Source organism: Stylophora pistillata, chromosome 10 (assembly GCF_964205215.1).
Source record: "Stylophora pistillata chromosome 10, jaStyPist1.2, whole genome shotgun sequence".
In the NCBI taxonomy this organism is placed as follows: domain Eukaryota; kingdom Metazoa; phylum Cnidaria; class Anthozoa; order Scleractinia; family Pocilloporidae; genus Stylophora; species Stylophora pistillata.
Genome location: NC_142528.1, coordinates 31,253,943 through 31,274,575, shown reverse-complemented (window position 1 = coordinate 31,274,575; position 20,633 = coordinate 31,253,943). Strand labels below are relative to the sequence as shown.

The 20,633-nt window shown below is 50.0% G+C and overlaps 1 protein-coding gene and 1 long non-coding RNA gene across 2 annotated transcripts; one reads left to right on the top strand and one right to left on the bottom strand.

Moving 5' to 3' along the window:
* The first annotated feature begins 16,460 nt into the window (after positions 1 to 16,460).
* On the top strand, positions 16,461 to 17,147 carry LOC148722706 (uncharacterized). Its single transcript, XR_015992681.1, has 2 exons — positions 16,461 to 16,577; positions 16,670 to 17,147. It is a non-coding gene; the product is annotated as an uncharacterized LOC148722706 (long non-coding RNA).
* A 288-nt stretch (positions 17,148 to 17,435) lies between these two features.
* Positions 17,436 to 18,734, bottom strand: LOC148722705 (uncharacterized; the record flags this gene model as incomplete). Its single annotated transcript, XM_088737069.1, has 3 exons — positions 17,436 to 17,449; positions 17,557 to 17,889; positions 18,290 to 18,734. Coding segments are annotated over 3 exons (792 nt in total), but the record flags the coding sequence as incomplete, so codon positions are not given.
* Positions 18,735 to 20,633: the final 1,899 nt, after the last annotated feature.

The window sequence follows — 20,633 nt, the reverse complement described above, 5'->3', positions numbered from 1 at the left end:
GTACTCACGCCTGCCACTCGCACGAAATGCATGACAACGCCACCAAAATGAAATCCCAAGTGCACTAGACCCAGGGGAACCTCTCCAATAGACGTGCAACTCCGGGAAATCACGGGCGACGGAGTGGCATGCGTGAGAGTGAGAGGCTGTGCAAGAGGAAGGGGTGAGCCTTGTACTCACGCCTGCTACTTCCACGAAACACATCACCACGTGGCCAAAACGGATTCCCGGGTGCACTAGATAGTCCCAGGGGAGTTGGAGAGTAGGCGCGCACCTCCTGCCAAATCACGGGAGCCGTAGTGGCACGCCTGCGAGTGAGAGGCTGTGCACTGTGAGGCACATGTGCTAAAGAAGGCGGTAAGTCTTGTACTTACTCCTGCTACTTCCACCAAACACATCACAACGCGGCCAAAATGGATTCTCGGGTGTACTAGATAGTCCCAGGGGAATCGGGGAGTAGGCGCGCACCTCCTGCAAATCACGGGCGTTGGAGTGGCACGTGTGAGAGTGGGAGGCTCTCCAAAAGAAGGGGGTGAGCCTTGAACTCAGGCCTGCCACTTCCACGAAACACATCACCACGCAGCCAAAACGGATTCCCGGGTGCACTAGATAGTCCCAGAGGAGTTGGAGAGTAGGCGCGCACCTCCTGCCAAATCACGGGAGCCGTAGTGGCACGCCTGCGAGTGAGAGGCTGTGCACTGTGAGGCACATGTGCTAAAGAAGGCGGTGAGTCTTGTACTCACGCCTGCCACTTCCACGAAGCGCATGAAAACGCCACCAAAATGAAATCCCAGGTGCACTAGACACACGGGAGCCTCGGAAATAGAGCCGAAATTCCGAGATATCACGGGCGACGGAGTGGCATGCGTGAGAGTTAGAGGCTGTGCAGAAGGAAGGGGTGAGCCTTGTAGTCACCCCTGCTACTTCCACCAATCACATGACCACGTGGCCAAAATGGATTCCCGGGTGCACTAGATAGTCCCAGGAGAGTTGGGGAGTAGGCACGCACCTCCTGCAAATGACGGGCGCCGGCGTGGCACGCCCGCGAGTGAGAGGCTGTGCACTATGAGGCACAGGTGCTAAAGAAGGCGGTGAGCCTTGTACTCACGCCTGCCACTTCCACGAAACGCATGAAAATGCCACCAAAATAAAAACCCAGGTGCACTAGACACAGGGAAGCCTCGGAAATAGAGACGCAACTCTGAGAAATCACGGGCGACGGAGTGGTATGCGTGAGAGTGAGAGGCTGTGCAAAAGGAAGGGGTGAGCCTTGTAGTCACGCCTGCTACTTCCACCTATCACATGACCACGCGGCCAAAATGGATTCCCGGGGGCACTAGATAGTCCCAGGGGAGTTGGGGAGTAGGCGCGCACCTTCTTCAAATGACGGGCGCCGGCGTGGCACGCCTGCGAGTGAGAGGCTGTGCACTATGAGGCACAGGTGCTAAAGAAGGCGGTGAGCCTTGTACTCACGCCTGCCACTTCCCCGAAACGCATGAAAACGTCACCAAAATGAAATCCGAGTTGCACTAGACACAGGGGAGCCCCTGAAATAGAGACGCAACTCTGAGAAATCACGGGCGACGGAGTGGCATGCGTGAGAGTGAGAGGCTGAGCAAAAGGAAGGGGTGAGCCTTGTAGTCACGCCAGCTACTTCCACCTATCACATGACCACGCGGCCAAAATGGATTCCCGGGTGCACTAGATAGTCCCAGGGGAGTTGGGGAGTAGGTGCGCACCTCCTGCAAATCACGGGCGCCGGCGTGGTACGCCTTCGAGTGAGAGGCTGTGCACTATGAGGCACATGTGCTAAAAAAGGCGGTGAGTCTTGTACTCACGCCCGCTACTTGCACCAAACAAATGACCACGCGGCCAAAATGGATTACCGGGTGCAGTAGATAGTCTCAGGGGAATTGGGGAGTAGGCGCGCTCCTCCTGCAAGTCACTGGCGTCCGCGTGACACGCCTGCGAGTGAGAGACTGTGCACTAAGAGGCACATGTGCTAAAAAAGGCGGTGAGCATTGTACTCACGCCTGCCACTTCCACGAAACGCATGACAACGCAGCCAAAATGAAATCCCAGGTGCACCAGACCCAGGGCATCCTCGGCAATACAGGCGCAACTCCGGGAAATCACGGTCGACGGAGTGGCTTGCGTGAGAGTGAGAGGCTGTGCAAAAGGAAGAGGTGAATCTTGTACTGACGCATGCTACTTCCACCAAACACATGACAAGGCGACCAAAATGGATTCCCGGGTGCACTAGATAGTCCCAGGGGAGTTGGGGAGGAGGCGCGCACCTCCTGCAAATGACGGGCGCCGGAGTGGCACGCCTGCCACTGAGAGGCTGTGCACTATGAGGCACATGTGCTAAAGAAGGCGGTGAGCCTTGTACTCACGCCGGCCACTTCCACAAAACGCATCACAACGCAACCAAAATGAAATCCCAGGTGCACCAGACCAAGGGCAACCTCGGAAATAGAGACGCAACTCTGAGAAATCACGGGCGACGGAGTGGCATGCGTGAGAGTGAGAGGCTGTGCAAAAGGAAGGGGTCAGCCTTGTAATCACGCCTGCTACTTGCACCTATCACATGACGACGCGGCCAAAATGGATTCCCCGGTGCACTACATAGTCCCAGGGGAGTTGGGGAGTAGGCCCGCACCTCCTGGAAATGACGGGCGCCGCCGTGGCACGCCTGCGAGTGAGAGGCTGTGCACTATGAGGCACATGTGCTAAAAAAGGCGGTGAGTCTTGTACTCACGCCCGCTTCTTGCACCAAACAAATGAGCACGCGGCCAAAATGGATTACCGGGTGCAGTAGATAGTCTCAGGGGAACTGGGGAGTAGGCGCCCTCCTCCTGCAAGTAACTGGCGTCGGCGTGACACGCCTGCGAATGAGAGACTATTCACTAAGAGGCACATGTGCTAAAGAAGGCGTTGAGCCTTGTACTCACGCCTGCCACTTCCACGAAACGAATGACAACGCAACCAAAATGAAATCCCAGGTGCACCAGACCCAGGGCAACCTCGGCAATAGAGGCGCAACTCCGGGAAATCACGGTCGACGGAGTGGCTTGCGTGAGAGTGAGAGGCTGTGCAAAAGGAAGGGGAGAGAATTGTACTCACGCCTGCTACTTCCACCAAACACATGACAAGGCGGCCAAAATCGATTCCCGGGTGCCCTAGATCGTCCCAGGGGAGTTGGGGAGTAGGCGCGCACCTCCTGCAAATGACGGGCGCCGGAGTCGCACGCCTGCCAGTGAGAGGCTGTGCACTATGAGGCACACGTGCTAAAGAAGGCGGTGAGCCTTGTACTCACGCCTGCCACTTCTACGAAACGCATGAAAACGCCACCAAAATGATATCCCAGGTGCACTAGACACAGGGGAGTCTCGGAAATAGAGCCGCAACTCCGAGAAATCACGGGCGACGGAGTGGCATGCGTGAGAGTGAGAGGCTGTGCAAAAGGAAGGGGTGAGCCTTGTAGTCACGCCTGCTACTTCCACCAATCACATGACCACGCGGCCAAAATGGATTCGCGGGTGCACTAGATAGTCCCAGGGGAGTTGGGGAGTAGGCGCGCACCTCCTGCAAATCACGGGCGCCGGCGTGGCACGCCTGCGAGTGAGAGGCTGTGCACTATGAGGCACATGTGCTAAACAAGGCGGTGAGTCTTGTACTCACGCCCGCTACTTGCACCAAACAAATGACCACGCGGCCAAAATGGATACCCGGGTGCAGTAGATAGTCTCAGGGGAATTGGGGAGTAGGCGCGCTCCTCCTGCAAGTCACTGGCGTCGGCGTGACACGCCTGCGAGTGAGAGACTGTGCACTAAGAGGCACATGTGCTAAAGAAGGCGGTGAGCCTTGTACTCACGCCTGCCACTTCCACGAAACGCATCACAACGCAACCAAAATGAAATCCCAGGTGCACCAGACCCAGGGCAACCTCGGAAATAGAGAAATAACTCTGAGAAATGACGGGCGACGGAGTGGCATGCGTGAGAGTGAGAGGCTGTGCAAAAGGAAGGGGTGAGCCTTGTAGTCACGCCTGCTACTTCCACCTATCACATGACGACGCGGCCAAAATGGATTCCCGGGTACACTAGATAGTCCCAGGAGAGTTGGGGAGTAGGCGCGCCTCTCCTGGAAATGACGGGCGCTGGCGTGGCACGCCTGCGAGTGAGAGGCTGTGCACTATGAGGCACATGTGCTAAAAAAGGCGGTAAGTCTTGTACTCACGCCCGCTACTTGCACCAAACAAATGACCACGCAGCCAAAATGGATTGCCGGGTGCAGTAGATAGTCTTAGGGTAATTGGGGAGTAGGCGCGCTCCTCCTGCAAGTCACTGGCGTCGGCGTGACACGCCTCCGAGTGAGAGACTGTGCACTAAGAGGCACACGTGCTAAAGAAGGCGGTGAGCCTTGTACTTACGCCTGCCACTTCCACGAAACGCATCACAACGCAACCAAAATGAAATCCCAGGTGCACCAGACCTAGCGCAACCTCGGCAATAGACGCGCAACTCCGGGAAATCACGGTCGACGGAGTGGCTTGCGTGAGAGTGAGAGGCTGTGCAAAAGGAAGGGGTGAGCGTTGTACTCACGCCTGCTACTTCCACCAAACACATGACAAGGCGGCCAAAATCGATTCCCAGGTGCCCTAGTTAGTGCCAGGGGAGTTGGGGAGTAGGCGCGCACCTCTTGCAAGTGAGGGGCGCCGGAGGGGCACGCCTGCCAGTGAGAGGCTGTGCACTATGAGGCACAGGTGCTAAAAAAAGCGGTAAGCCTTGTACTCACGCCTGCCACTTCCACGAAACGCATCACAACGCAACCAAAATGAAATCCCAGGTGCACCAGACGCAGCGCAACCTCGGCAATAGACGCGCAACTCCGGGAAATCACGGTCGACGGAGTGGCTTGCATGAGAGTGAGAGGCTGTGCAAAAGGAAGGGGTGAGCCTTGTACTCACGCCTGCCACTTCCACGAAACGCATGAAAACGCAACCAAAATGAAATCCCAGGTGCACCAGACCTAGGGCAACCTCGGCAATACAGGCGCAACTCCGGGAAATCACGGTCGGCGGAGTGGCTTGCGTGAGAGTGAGAGGCTGTGCAAAAGGTAACGGTGAGCCTTGTTCTCACGCCTCCTACTTCCACCAAACACATGACAAAGCGGCCAAAATCGATTCCCGGGTGCCCTAGATAGTCCCAGGGGAGTTGGGGAGTAGGCGCGCACCTCCTGCAAATGACGGGCGCGGGAGGGGCACGCCTGCCAGTGAGAGGCTGTGCACTATGAGGCACACGTGCTAAAGAAGAAGTGAGCCTTGTACTCACGCCTGCCACTTCCCCGAAACGCATGAAAACGCCACCAAAATGAAATCCCAGGTGCACTAGACACAGTGGAGCCTCGGAAATAGAGCCGCAATTCCGAGAAATCACGGGCGACGGAGTGGCATGCGTGAGAGTGAGAGGTTGTGCAAAAGGAAGGGGTGAGCCTTGTAGTCACGCCTGCTACTTCCACCAATCACATGACCACGCGGCCAAAATGGATTCCCGGGTGCACTAGATAGTCCCAGGGGAGTCGGGGAGTAGGCGCGCACCTCCTGCAAATGACGGGCGCCGGCGTGGCACGCCTGCGAGTGACAAGCTGTGCACTATGAGGCACAGGTGCTAAAGAAGGCGGTGAGCCTTGTACTCACGCCTGCCACTTCCACGAAACGCATGAAAACGCCACCAAAATGAAATCCCAGGTGCACTAGACACAGGGAAGCCTCGGAAATAGAGACGCAACTCTGAGAAATCACGGGCGACTGAGTGGTATGCGTGAGAGTGAGAGGCTGTGCAAAAGGAAGGGGTGAGTCTGTAGTCACGCCTGCTACTTCCACCTATCACATGACCATGCGGCCAAAATGGATTCCCGGGTGCACTAGATAGTCCCAGGGTAGTTGGGGAGTAGGCGCGCACCTCCTGCAAATGACGGGCGCCGGCGTGGCACGCCTGCGAGTGAGAGGCTGTGCACTATGAGGCACAGGTGCTAAAGAAGGCGGTGAGCCTTGTACTCACGCCAGCCACTTCCACGAAACGCATGAAAACGCAACTAAAATGAATTCCCAGGTGCACTAGACACAGGGGAGCCTCGCAAATAGAGACGCAACTCTGAGAAATCACGGGCGACGGAGTGGCATGCGTGAGAGTGAGAGGCTGTGCAAAAGGAAGGGGTGAGCCTTGTAGTCACGCCAGCTACTTCAACCTATCACATGACCACGCGGCCAAAATGGATTCCCGGGTGCACTAGATAGTCCCAGGGGAGCTGGGGAGTAGGCGCGCACCTCCTGCAAATCACGGGCGCCGACGTGGCACGCCTGCGAGTGAGAGGCTGTGCACTATGAGGCACATGTGCTAAAAAAGGCGGTGAGTCTTGTACTCACGCCCGCTACTTGCACGAAACAAATGACCACGAGGCCAAAATGGATTACCGGGTGCAGTAGATAGTCTCAGGGGAATTGGGGAGTAGGCGCGCTCCTCCTGCAAGTCACTGGCGTCCGCGTGACACGCCTGCGAGTGAGAGACTGTGCACTAAGAGGCACATGTGCTAAAGAAGGTGGTGAGCCTTGTACTCACGCCTGCCACTTCCACGAAACGCATGACAACGCAACCAAAATGAAATCCCAGGTGCACCAGACCCAGGGCAACCTCGGCAATACAGGCGCAACTCTGGGAAATCACGGTCGATGGGGTGGCTTGCGTGAGAGTGAGAGGCTGTGCAAAAGGAAGAGGTGAGCCTTGTACTCACGCATGCTACTTCCACCAAACACATGACAAGGCGGTTAAAATGGATTCCCGGGTGCACTAGATAGTCCCAGGGGAGTTGGGGAGTCGGCGAGCACCTCCTGCAAATGACAGGCGCCGGAGTGGCACGCCTGCAAGTGAGAGGCTGTGCACTATGAGGCACACGTGCTAAAGAAGGCGGTGAGCCTTGTACTCACGCCTGCCACTTCCACGAAACGCATGAAAACGCCACCAGAATGAAATCCCAGGTGCACTAGACACAGGGGAGCCTCGGAAATAGAGCCGCAACTCCGAGAAATCACGGGAGACGGAGTGGCATGCGTGAGAGTGAGAGGCTGTGCAAAAGGAAGGGGTGAGCCTTGTAGTCACGCCTGCTACTTGCACCTATCACATGACCACGCGGGCAAAATGGATTCCCTGGTGCACTAGATAGTCCCAGGAGAGTTGGGGAGTAGGTGCGCACCTACTGCAGACGACGGGCGCCGGAGTGGCACGCCTGCGAGTGAGACGGTGTGCACTAAGAGGCACATGTGCTAAAGAAGGCAGTGAGACTTGTACTCACGCCTGCCACTTCCACGAAACGCATGAAAACGCCATCAAAATGAAATCCCAGGTGCAGTAGACTCAGGGGAGCCTAGGAAATAGAGACGCAACTCCGAGAAATCACGGGCGACGGAGTGGCATTCGTGAGAGTGAGAGGCTGTGCAAAAGGTAGGGGTGAGACTTCTAGTCACGCCTGCTACTTCCACTAAAGACATGACAACGCGGCCAAACTGGATTCCCGGGTGCACTAGATAGTCCCAGGAGAGTTGAGGAGTAGGCGCGCACCTCCTTGAAATCTCGGGCGCTTGCGTGGCACGCCTCCGAGTGAGAGCCTGTGCACTATGAGGCACATGTGCTAAGAAAGGCGGTGAGTCTTGTACTCACGCCTGCTACTTCCACGAAACAAATGACAACGCGGACAAAATGGATTCCCGGGTGCAGTACAAAGTCTCAAGGGAATTGCGGAGTAGGCGCGCACCTCCTACAAATCACTGGCGTCGGCGTGACACGCCTGCGAGTGAGAGACAGTGCACTAAGAGGCACATGTGCTAAAGAAGGCGGTGAGCCTTGTACTCACGCCTGCCACTTCCACGAAACGCATGACAACGCAACCAAAATGAAATCCCAGGTGCACCAGACCCAGGGGAACTTCGGCAATAAAGGAGCAACTCCGGGAAATCATGGTCGACGGAGTAACTTGCGTGAGAGTGAGAAGCTGTGCAAAATGAAGTGGTGAGCATTGTACTCACGCCTGCTACTTCCACCAAACACATGACAACGCGGCCAAAATGGATTCCCGGGTGCACTAGATAGTCCCAGGGGAGTTGGCGAGTAGGCGCGCACCTCCTGCAAATGACGGGCGCCGGAGTGGCACGCCTGCGAGTGAGAGGCTGTGCACTATGAGGCACACGTGCTAAAGAAGGCAGTGAGCCTTGTACTCACGCCTGCCAGTTCCACGAAACGCATGAAAACGCCACCAGTATGAAATCTCAGGTGCACTAGACACAGGGAGGCCTCGGAAATAAAGACGCAACTCCGGAAAATCGCGGGCGACGGAGTGGCATGAGAGAGAGTGAGAGGCTGTGTAAAAGGAAGGGGTGAGCCTTGTAGTCACGCCTGCTACTTCCACCAATCACATGACAACGCGGACAAAATGGATTCCCGGCTGCACTAGATAGTCCCAGGGGAGTTGGGGAGTTGGCACACAGCCCCTGCAAATCACGGGCGCCGGAGTGGCACGCCTGCGAGTGAGAAGCTGTGCACTATAAGGCACATGTGCTAAAAAAGGCGGTGAGTCTTGTACTCACGCCTGCTACTTCCACGAAACAAATGACAACGTGGCCAAAATGGATTCCCTGGTCCACTAGATAGTGCCAGGGGAATTAGGAAGTAGGCGCGCACCTCCTGCAAATCACTGGCGTCGGCGTGACACGCCTGCGAGTGAGAGACTGTGCACTATGAGGCACATGTGCTAAAAAAGGCGGTGAGCCTTGTACTCACGCCTGCCACTTCCACGAAACGGATGACAACGCAACCAAAATGAAATCCCAGGTGCACCAGACTCAGAGGAACCTCGGCAATAGAGGCGCAACTCCGGGAATTCACGGTCGAGGGAGTGGCTTGCGTGAGAGTGAGAGGCTATGCAAAAGGAAGGGGTGAGCCTTGTACTCACCCCTGCTACTTCCACCAAACACATGACAACGCGGCCAAAATGGATTCCCAGGTGCACTAGATAGTCCCAGGGGAGATGGGGAGTAGGCGTGCACCTCCTGCAAATCACGGGCGCCGGCGTGGCACGCCTGCGAGTTAGAGGCTGTGCACTATGAGGCACTATCCCGGAGCTGCGCCTCTATTTCCAAGGTTCCCCTGGGTCTGGTGCACCTGGGATTTTATTTTGCTTGCGTTGTCATGCGTTCCGTGGAAGTGGCAGGCGTGAGTACAAGTCTCACCGCCCTCTTTAGCACATGTGCCTCATGGTGCACAGACTCTCACTCGCAGGCGTACCACTGCGAAGCCCGTCATTTGCAGGAGGTGCGCGCCTACTCCCCAACTCCCCTGGGACTATCTATTGCACTCGGGAATCAATTTTGGCCGCGTTGTCATGTGATTGGTGGAAGTAGCAGGCGTATTTACCAGGCTTACCCCTTCCTTTTGCACAGCCTCTCACTCTCACGCAAGCCACTCCGTCGACCGTGATTGCCCGGAGTTGCGCCTCTATTGCCGACGTTCCCCTGGATCTGGTGCAGCTGGGATTTCATTTTGGTTGCGTTGTCATGCGTTTCGTGGAAGTGGCAGGCGTGAGTACAAGGCTCACCGCCTTCTTTAGCACATGTGCCTCTTAGAGCACAGTCTCTCACTCGTAGGTGTGTCACGCGGACGCCAGTGATTTGCAGGAGGAGCGCGCCTACTCCCCAATTCCCCTGATACTATCTACTGCACCCGGGAATCCATTTTGGCCGCGTAGTCATTTGTTTCGTGGAAGTAGCAGGCGTGAGTACAAGACTCACCGCCTTTTTTAGCACATGTGCCTCATAGTGCACAGCCTCTCACTCGCAGGCGAGCAACGCCGGCGCCCGTGATTTGCAGGAGGTGCGCGCCTACTCCCCAACTTCCCTGGGACTATCTAGTTCAGCCGGGAATCCATTTTTGCCGCGTTGTCATGTGATTGGTGGAAGTAACAGGCGTGACTACAAGGCTCACCCCTTCCTTTTGCACAGCCTCTCACTCTCACGCATTCCACTCCGTCGCCCGTGATTTCTCGGAGTTGTGTCTCTTTTTCCGAGGCTCCCCTCTGTCTAGTCCAGCTGGGATTTCATTTTGGTGGCGTTTTCATGCGTTTCGTGGAAGTGGCAGGCGTGAGTACAAGGCTCACCGCCTTCTTTAGCACGTGTGCCTCATAGTGCACAGCCTCTCACTCCCAGGCGTGCCACTCCGGCGCCCGTCATTTGTAGGAGGTGCGCGCCTACTCCCCAACTCCCCTGGGACTATCTAGTTCACCCGGGAATCCATTTTGGCCGCGTTGTCATGTGTTTGGTGGAAGTAGCAGGCGTGAGTACAAGGCTCACCCCTTCCTTTTGCACAGCCTCTCACTCTCACGCAAGCCACTCCGTCGCCCGTTATTACCCGGAGTTGCGCGTTAATTCCCGAGGTGCCCCTGTGCCTAGTGCACCTGGGATTCCATTTTGGTTGCGTTGTCATGCACTTTGGGGAAGTGGCAGGCGTGAGTAGAAGGCTCACCGCTTTCTTTTGCACATGTGCCTCATAGTGCACAGCCTCTTACTCGCACGCGTGCCACTCCGGCGCCCGTTATTTGCAGGAGATGCGTGCCTTTTCCTTAACCTCCCTGGGACTATCTACTGCACCCGGGAATCCATTTTGGCCGCGTTGTCATGCGTTTCGTGGAAGTGGCAGGCGTGAGTACAAGGCTCACCCCTTCCTTTTTCACAGCGTCTCACTCTCACGCATGCCACTCCGTTGCCCGTGATTTCCCGGAGATTTGCGTCTATTCCCGAGGTTCCGTTGGGTCTAGTGCACCTGGGATTCCATTTTTGTTGCGTTGTCATGCCTTTTGTAAAAGTGGCAGGCGTGAGTACAAGGCTCACCGCCTTCTTTAGCACATGTGCCTCATAGTGCACAGCCTCTCACTTTCACGCAAGCCACTCTGGCGCCCGAAATTTGCAGGAGTTGAGCGCCTAGTCCCCAACTCCACTGGGACTATCTAGTGCACTCGAGAATCCATTCTGGCCGCGTTGCCAGGTGTTTCATGGAAGTGGCAGGCGTGAGTTCAAGGCTCACCCCCTTCTTTTGCACAGCCTTTTACTCTCACGCGTGCCACTCCGACGCCCGTGAATTGCAGGAGGTGGGCGTCTACTCCCCAACTCCCCTTGGACTATCTAGTGCACGCCAAGCACGGGCGCTGGAGTGGTGCGCGTGAGAGTGAGAGGCTGTGCACTATAAGACACATGTGCTAAAGGAGGCGGTAAGCCTTCTACTCACGCCTGCCACTTCCGCGAAACTGATGACAACGCGACCAAAATGGAATGCCAGGTGCACTAGACCCAGGGAAACCTCGGGAATAGACGCGCAACTCCGGGAAATCACAGGCGACGGAGTGGCATGCGTGAGAGTGAGAGGCTGTGCAAAAGGAGGGGGTGAGCCTTGTATTCACGCGCGCTACTTCCACGAAACACATGGCAACGTGGCCAAAATGGAATCCCGGGTGCACAAGATAGTCCCAGGGGAGTTGGGGAGTAGACGCGCACCTCCTGCAAATCACGGGCGCCGGAGTGGCACGCGTGAGAGTGGGAGGCTGTGCAAAAGAAAAGGGTGTGCCTTGAACTCATGCCTACCAATTCCACGAAACACATGACAACGCGGGCAAAATGAAATCCCGGGTGCATTAGATAGACCAAGGGGAGTTGGGGAGTAGACGTGCAACTCCTGGAAATAACGGGCGCCGGAGTGGCATGCATGAGAGTGACAGGCTGTGCAAAAGAATGGGGTGAGCCTTGTACTCACGCCTGCCACTTTTACGAGAGGCATGACAACGCGACCAAAATGGAATCCCAGGTGAACTAGACCCAGGGGAATTGGGGAAGAGACGCGCAACTCCGGGAAATCAAGGGCACCGGAGTGGCATGCGTGAGAGTGAGAGGCTGTGCAAAAGAAAGGGGGTGAGTCTTGTACTCACGCGTGCCACTTCCACGAAACACATGAGAACGCGGGCAAAATGGAATCCCGGGTGCATTAGATAGACCCAGGAGAGCTGGGGAGTAGACGTGCAACTCCTGGAAATCACGGGCGCCGGAGTGGCATGCGTGAGATTGAGAGGCTGTGCACTAGGATGCACATGTGCTAAAGAAGGGGACTAGCCTTGTACTCACGCCTGCCACTTCCACGAAACGCATGAGAACGCGGCCAAAATGGAATCCCAGGTGCATTATTTCAGGGGAATTGGGGAATAGACGCGCAACTCCGGGAAATCACGGGCGCCGGAGTTGCATGCATGAGAGTGAGAGGCTGTGCAAAAGAAGTTGCTGAGCCTAGTACTCACGCGTTCCACTTCCACGAAACACATGACACTGCGGCCAAAATGGAATCTCGGGTGCACTAGATAGACCCAGGGGAGTGGGGGAGTAGACGCGCATTTCCTGGAAATCACGGGTAACGGAGTGGCATGCGTGAGAGTGAGAGGCTGTGCACTAGGAGGCACATGTGCTTAAGAAGAGGGTGAGCCTTGTACTCACGCCTGCCACTTCCACGAAAGTTATGAAAACGCGGCCAAAATGGAATCCCAGTTGCACTAGACACAGGGGAATTGGGAAATAGACGCGCAACTCCGGGAAATTACGGGCGACGGAGTGGCATACGTGAGAGTGAGAGGCTTTGCAAAATAAAGGTGATGAGCCTTGTACTCATGCGTTCCACTTCCACGAAACACATGACAACTCGGCCAAAATGGAATCGCAGGTGCACTAGATAGACCCATGGGCGTTGGGGAATAGACGCGCAACTCCTGGAAATCACGAGCGCCGGAGTGGCATGCGTGAGAGTGAGAGTAGCATGCGACCGACTTAGCTACCATGCACTGTGAGGCAGCTGTGCAGACAAAGGGTGGAGGCTAGTTCTCACGCATGCCACTTCTACGTAACGCATGCCAACGCGCCCAAAGTGGAATCCTAGGTTCGCTATACCCAAGGGACGTTGGGAATAGACGCGCAACTCCGGGAAATGACGGGCGCCGGAGTGGCATGCGTGCGAATGAGACCCCATGCACTCTGAGGCAACTGTGCAGACGAAGAATGAAGGCTTGCTCTCACGCATGCGACTTCTACGCAACGCAAGCCAACGCATCCAAAATAGAATCCCAGGTTCACTAGACCCAAGGGACTTTGGGAATAGAATCGCAACTCCGGGAAATTACGGGCGCCGGAGTCGCATGCGTGCGAATGAGACCCACTGCACTTTGAGGTAGGTCTCTTACAGTGACACTATCTACTCTAGGAATCTCTTTAATTTGGAGTTTGAAAAGTTGTTAATGACGAATTACCAAATGACAAAACTAAAGCAAATGTGGAAAGATAACCGTGAGATCCCTAGCTAGGCTGTGATTACAGTATTAATATTCTCTTCCATTTTATGCTTCAGATGCCACATTAAAGCCCAACTAGAAATACAACTCCTCAGGCAATCAAACACTTTAATGATTTAGTAAAGTGTAGATAAAAGATACCTACAGGACAACCAGACCAGCCACTAAATGCATAACCCAATCTGTCTTAATTCACAGCGGCTGTTATTCCTTGTGAGTTGGCAGGAGGAAATGTCAGGTTTAATTTTCTGTCTGCCTTGGCCTGCATGTGATGTGAGCTTTGCGTGATGTGACCTCGATCAAATGTAGACCTAACGATGGATGTACCTGGCATTATAACCAATGTGCACTTATTGATAGTTTTGCAACAACGGGAGTGAGGCTATCGCGGCCGGCAACTTACCAGTCTCGGATTTTTTTCTAACCATTTAGGCGCTTCTGGAGCACCCTCTCTAAGACCTATTCCTCCTTTCTGTCTAGTTCATACGACTCTATCTATTCCCCGTCTGCTAGCGGATTGTCACCATATGCTTCGCGCGTACCTTCCTCGTTGCTGTCCCTAGAACTCGAGTTTGGTGAGCTATCAACTTCCAAGTCGTAAATCTTACATTTCTGAGACCTTAGAATCTGAACTAGGGGTCAGAATGAAGTCGTACGATACCATGTCTTGATCAACGTGTTTGCAGAAAACAAATGACAACCAAATAAAAATAGTGTTCAACGGCGCACAAAGAAAACTATGCTTCTCTAGCTAGTTTGCGTTTTCTCTGTTATCCGGGTTTCTACGTCACTAGTCCCAGTCTCCCTTTTACTCGGTCGTGGGAAGAAAAAAACAGACTAAGACAGTTCAAAAAAAGTTCCGAATTTGACCGAAAACAAAACTTTTTACGCCATTTTGCTCAGAATTATAAAAATATTTATTTAAGCCAAAACCATGTTTGGGTTTATGGGCACTTTAACGAATAAAGAGACCATATCTACGCCATATATGCTCATTTCATTGCATTCACCTATAATTCATACAAATTGCAGAAGAGACATGTCTCTACTGTAGCATTGAAGGATAGGTGCTGTTTTAAACTGAACGACAAGTGTCTAAAGTCAGACACTAGTGTTTAGAGTTGGACACTAGTGTCAAAGGTCTGGTGTCTAAAGTTGGACAGTAGTATCGAAAATCAGATATTCGTGTATTAAACTGATCAAATTCCTTTTACTTAGCTTTACATGAAAGGCTTGCGTATAAGTTCATGTTTTGCAAGTTGGTAGAAACTCACATCTTTTATAGGGGAATCCTTGTTTACAATATTTGCCTCATTAGCATAAGCAATTCAGTCTCTGATGGAGCTAAAAATAAATCACTTCTGAATATCGAAAGGTCAAAGTACGATTAACTCGGCCAATAAATACGAGCCTGATCCATTGAATACTCTTTGTGCAACACGGGTTTAAAAACTCAAAATTTTACATAGAATGTATGAGCTCATTATCGCTTTTGCCACCCAGAAATTTTGCAGTTCTTGATGGACAATTTCTCCTTAAATATTACACCCAAAGAGCTAAAAATTTCACCATATACTAAGGTTTTCTAGCTCTCTAGCTGACTGAAGTCAACTTGTATCTAACATGCTTCCTTCTATACGCAAAGCCGTATAAAAACAAGGGAAAATGTAAACAGTGACGTCAGCATGAATCCGCCTATTCGTGATGAAAAAGTACAATCCAATCTCACAGGCAGTAATCTGTATGATACTGCATTGGAAGGAGGCGACGTCTTTGCAGAACGTTTTGATCGATACTCCTATCTCTGAAATACATCCATGAAATGATTCTCTCTGAAACTCTAATTATCTTAATGATAATAATCCATTTATATAGCGCCTTTTCTACAAGATTAAAAAGCGCTGCGTAGGCGTATAAATGGGGGTTAGGGTTAGGGTTTGGCATAGGTGTACGAGGAGATATAAGGGTTAAGGTTAATTTTCCTGAATAGGGCTTAAGGTTTAAAAAGTAACTGTAGAAAAATGTACAAAGATAACAAAAAAGTCCAAGATGGCGGAGGGATTAACCATGGTTCATTTGTTCACTCTGTATGATATTTGTAAATAGGTAACATAAGCTAGAAAGGCTGTCATCATATCTTTGTATAATTGATGGAAAGGAGAATGTTCTCCCACGTTGGAATCATAGGTTTCAATCTCGTCAATGTATTTAGTCACTTGTCTGCGTATTTCACAAAGATCTTGCGTGGTAGCTTTTTCTTTTACAATGGCAAATAGTTCGTCTCGGATGGCTCCGGCCCACTTGGCATTCTGTTTAATATCTTCGTCCACAAAGTTGTTTTTCAGATGACATGGTGTATGAAGTGTTTGTAGAATGTAAGATGAAGTTATACATAAATGTGTTTGAACGTAAATGTCGCTCTGATTGACAAGCTGTCATGATGTCTCTATACCATCGATGGAAAGTAGATTGTTCTCCCACGTTGGAATCACAGGTTTATGGCAACTTCCCCGCGGTCTGGGTCCGAGTGATTCGGTCGAGTGGGTTCTAATTAAATATACATACGGCGTAGGTGCGCGAGGGGGGTTTTAGGGTTTATTCATGCGGTGTAGGTGAACGAAGGAATTAGGGTTGTTGGGGTTAGGGCTGTTGGGGAGGTTAGTACGATGGCCCAGAAGGCACAACGCTTCTACTTGAAAATGTAGTGTCGTTCTGTAAAAATGTAACTGTTCTTTTTAGAATTAAACATCTTTCCTTAGAATTCTGCCATCGTTCCTTGTATAACTGCGACCGTTCCTTAAAAATATAGCTGTTCTATGGAAACAGTCACGAGATTCTTGCGTAGAAATCTAGCCCTGCCGTAGTATAAGCCGTCGCTGTTCCGTAGAAATGCAGCTCTTCCGTAGAACTCTTTGCCTCTTCCGTATAGAGCTTCAGCCCTTCCGTAGAAATGGAACGCTTCCGTGGAAAGTTCAAACCTGTGCGCAAGTATTACCGTGGGTAGGCACTGGGCATTAGCGCCTGGCTGTAATTTGTTGCTCGCCATTTTGCAAACGTTGCGATGTTTATATGTCAAGTTTGTGAAACGAAAGTGCAAGAGGGTCGAAAGTATTGCTATAACTGTGGGGCCGGAGTGGAATCTTTTCAGGATGGTAGATCTAAATTTAACTTTATCCCTTTGGATCATTGCTGTGAACGGAATTTCAATATTGCAATTTTGACAGTAGTTTTGTGATTTTTGTAGACGAGATTATTGAACGCTATTTCCATCTCGGGTACAAGTATGATGTGATCATCAATTTTTTGAGAAGTAAGCATGATATATGATTGAATGTACGAACACTTAAACGGAGGCTCGTGAAATACAAATTATCAAGAAATGAGACTTGGAGAAGTGAGAAAGAAGTAAAGATTGGAAAAGTGAGAAAGAAATAAAGAACATAGTCAAGGAGGAAATGCAAGGGTCTGGTTGCCTATCGGGTTACAGGAAAATGTGGCATTTTCTTAAAATAAAGTACAGTATTCACAGACAAAGTGCAACATTTTTAATGCAATAGTTCTGTAGTTAATGATATGGTTAATTGTTACAAGGAGAAACAAAGACAGAGAATATTCAAATTTTTGTATCACAATCATTATGAATACTGCCAGTACTTTAAGAAAAATGTATTTCAATTTTTTCTCAAAAGTTTATTGATCATAATAAATAGTTTTAATATTAATCAGCAATATTTATGAGTTGAAAAAATAAACAAAGTACTTCTTCGTGGTTTGAAGGATACTGAAGCCCCTCTTCTTCCATCACATAATGACAATATTGCTGAAAGACATTCTCTTCTTCTTCATAGGCACATTTACTTTCCATTTCTAAAATTTTGTCTCTGGAAACAGGTAAAGAGCAGTCAAAAGCACCTAATTCTTCAGGTAGTTGAGATAACACATCAGGAACCCCTCCAACTGTGTCATTCCTAGATGGTCTAATGTAATGTGTATTCCAGTATAGTCTCATCTTATCTAGTTCTTGCTGCAAAATACCATGAAAACAAAACCACAGACATTCTTTATGGATTTCATTTGAAATATCAACCTGCCCACTATCTACCAGGTCTTTCAAAAACTTCATCCACCAACTTGAAGAGGACATCCAATAATGAGACCACCAGTTCTCTACTCTTTGATTGCTGGTTGATGTTCCATAGATATGGGCAGACTTCCCAGAGTGTGGTGTATTGTCTTCCGATAGAAAGTAACACTGCATGGCAGCTATAATGTCATTTTCAGTACCACAATCTGTCCTGGTTTGTAAGGGGCAGAAACCATGTTCCTTAACACATTCTGGGTAATACCTTGCAGTAATTTCAGGGAGATTGTTTGACCTTTCTAACTCCACCCATAGAACCTTTCTGCTGTACCCATCCACACCTGCATTAATTGGAAATCCAAATGGTTTCAGCTTGTCGTAACCTGTAGAAGTGTTCAGATATGCCTTATTCCAACACTGCAAAATAACTTCACACATTACCATAAAACTATCCCTTCCTCCCTCAACATATAATAATGATTATAGCAAAGGTCTTGATGATAAGGATCTGCTTCACGAAGGACCTTTCTAAAAATAATAAATAATAAGCTCCCAGACCCTCTACCCTAAAAGTGTAGCACTAGAGATGCAGTAAAAAAATACCCACTTTCCTCTGAAAGTAATCAAATCAAAGTTATGGAAGAAGGGCTGAGAAACACATCATTGCAATATGAAACAGAAAAAATGCAATCAATTGCTTGCCTTGAGTAGAGACAAACACTACTTTGTTCTATGCAGTTCATTCATGCTCTTATCACTTCCTACTAATATTACTAAACTTACCATCGATGTGCCAGCATTGATTTGGCCCATGCGATAGACAGTGCCGTCGTTTGAGCTTCTTTTTCTTTCTCAAACTACTAGCCTCAGGATCAAGATCATGCAAGATTTGTGCAGCCATGTTACGTGGGACGTGAATACTGTACTTTATTTTAAGCAAATGCCACATTTTCCTGTAACCCGACAGGCAACCAGACCCTTGCATTTCCTCCTTGACTATGTCCTTTACTTCTTCCTCACTTCTCCAAGTCTCATTTCTCGATAATTTGTATTTCACAAGCCTCCGTTTAAGTGTCCGTACACTCAAGCATATATCATGCTTACTTCTCAAAAAATTGATGATCACATCATACTTGTACCCGAGATGGAAATAGCATTCAATAATCTCCCTTTCGGGGTCTACAAAGATCACAAAGCTACTGTCAAAATTGCAATATTGAAATTCCGTTCACAGTGATGATCCAAAGGGATAAAGTTAGATTTAGATTTACCATCCTGAAACGATTCCACTCCAGCCCCACAGTTATAGCAATACTTTCCACCCTCTTGCACTTTCGTCTCACAAACTTGACATATAAACATCGCAACGTTTGCAAAATGGCGATCAACGAGTTACAGCCAGGCACTAATGCCCAGTGGCCACCCATGTTAATGCGCGCGCACAGGTTTGAACTCTCTACGGAAGCGTTCCATTTCTACGGAAGCGCTGAAGTTCTACACGGAGGAGGCAAAGAGTTCTACGGAAGAGCTACATTTCTACGGAACAGCGACGGCTTATACTACGGCAGGGCTAGATTTCTACGCAAGAATCTCGTGACTGTTTCCAAAGAACAGCTATATTTCTAAGGAAGGATCGCAGATATACAAGGAACGATTGCAGAATTCTAAGGAAAGCTGTTTAATTCTAGAAAGAACAGCTACATTTTTACAGAACGACACTACATTTTCAAGTAGAAGCGTTGTCCCTTCTGGGCCACCGTAGGTTAGCGTTAGATTTCACGTTGGTTCATGTGTAGGGTTTTTTCGCATCTCATTTTAAAAAATAACGGTTTTCTCAAAACAATGGGAAAAAAAGAATCCAAGATGGCGGAGGGGTTAACTCCAACAAACTGTTTTCGCATACGTAATGTTTATTGTCACACAACACAGGGAAAAGAGAATGGACCCTATATTACGTGTTTGGGTATCGCGGGTTAGACAGACTAATCTAACCGACTAAGACTGTGAGCAGAAGTTGTATTTATAAGAGTCCCAAAAGGTTTTCACATGCATGTGGTACAGGTTGTTCAGGACGTATGACTTTTACGTTTAAAAATGTAAGAGATGTACAATCGTAGGACACAGGGATTAAGACAGTTTAAAACAGTTTATTACAGTGGTCATTCTATGTACACTCTTTCCTTCTCTTCCTCCTTCCTGCTCCTGCGCGTGCGTCCGGAATGCGGTCGCGTAGCGACCGTGGCAATGTGTCCACGTTTTAGTCATGTTTCGTCACATGTAAAGCAAGTCCATATCATATGAGTTAAATAAGTCTTTGGATTATGCTCCTTGTAATTCTTCCAATCGCTTTATCACATATAGATGTCGAAATTTTGTGTGCAACGTGCTTGTATATAGGTACTTGCTATGTTGCCTCTCTTTTACCGCTTTTATTTTGTGTTTAAACGGAGTATTCAGGAACCGTTTGATTGTGCTTATCTTCTCTTTGACTTCCATGTAGGGATGAGTTTCAGTGAGATACACCACTTGTCTGATTGGATGAAATCGAACTTTCTTCATCATCACTTTGGTCCCACGTATGATCATACCATTCCGACTCATGGCCACTCTTATACACCCATTGCTAGATTTCCATTGGTCTATCCTTGATTGACACAAGTCATGACTCGGCAACAATTTGGACAGACAGGTCATTGACTTTGATCCGAAAAACATGTAAGGATGCTATGACTTGATTAAAATTTGATGGACAGATAATAATGAGACAGTTACAACGCCTGCTGGCATTTAGTATTTTTCCCGGTTTGTATGCTCTATGGTACATTTTTCCCGAGAAATGGGAATGTTCATGAGCATGGTGCTGCGTTTTTGAATACCCTTTTTGTTCGATTTTTTTCCTGGTAATTTTTTTAAACGGCAAATCTAATTATTTCTCCTGGAATCATTGTCATTGAATTGCGTCGATGTATCGTTGTTATTTTCTTCACTTGCGGAATTTTGTATAGAATTTAAAACATTTTCGTCACTGCTAGTGATCACACTCACGCGTTACAGTTTATTTTTAAGATTTCAACTAAAGTAAACATTTTATTGAGAAAAAAGCTATCGCATGTTTATACTTCGAACG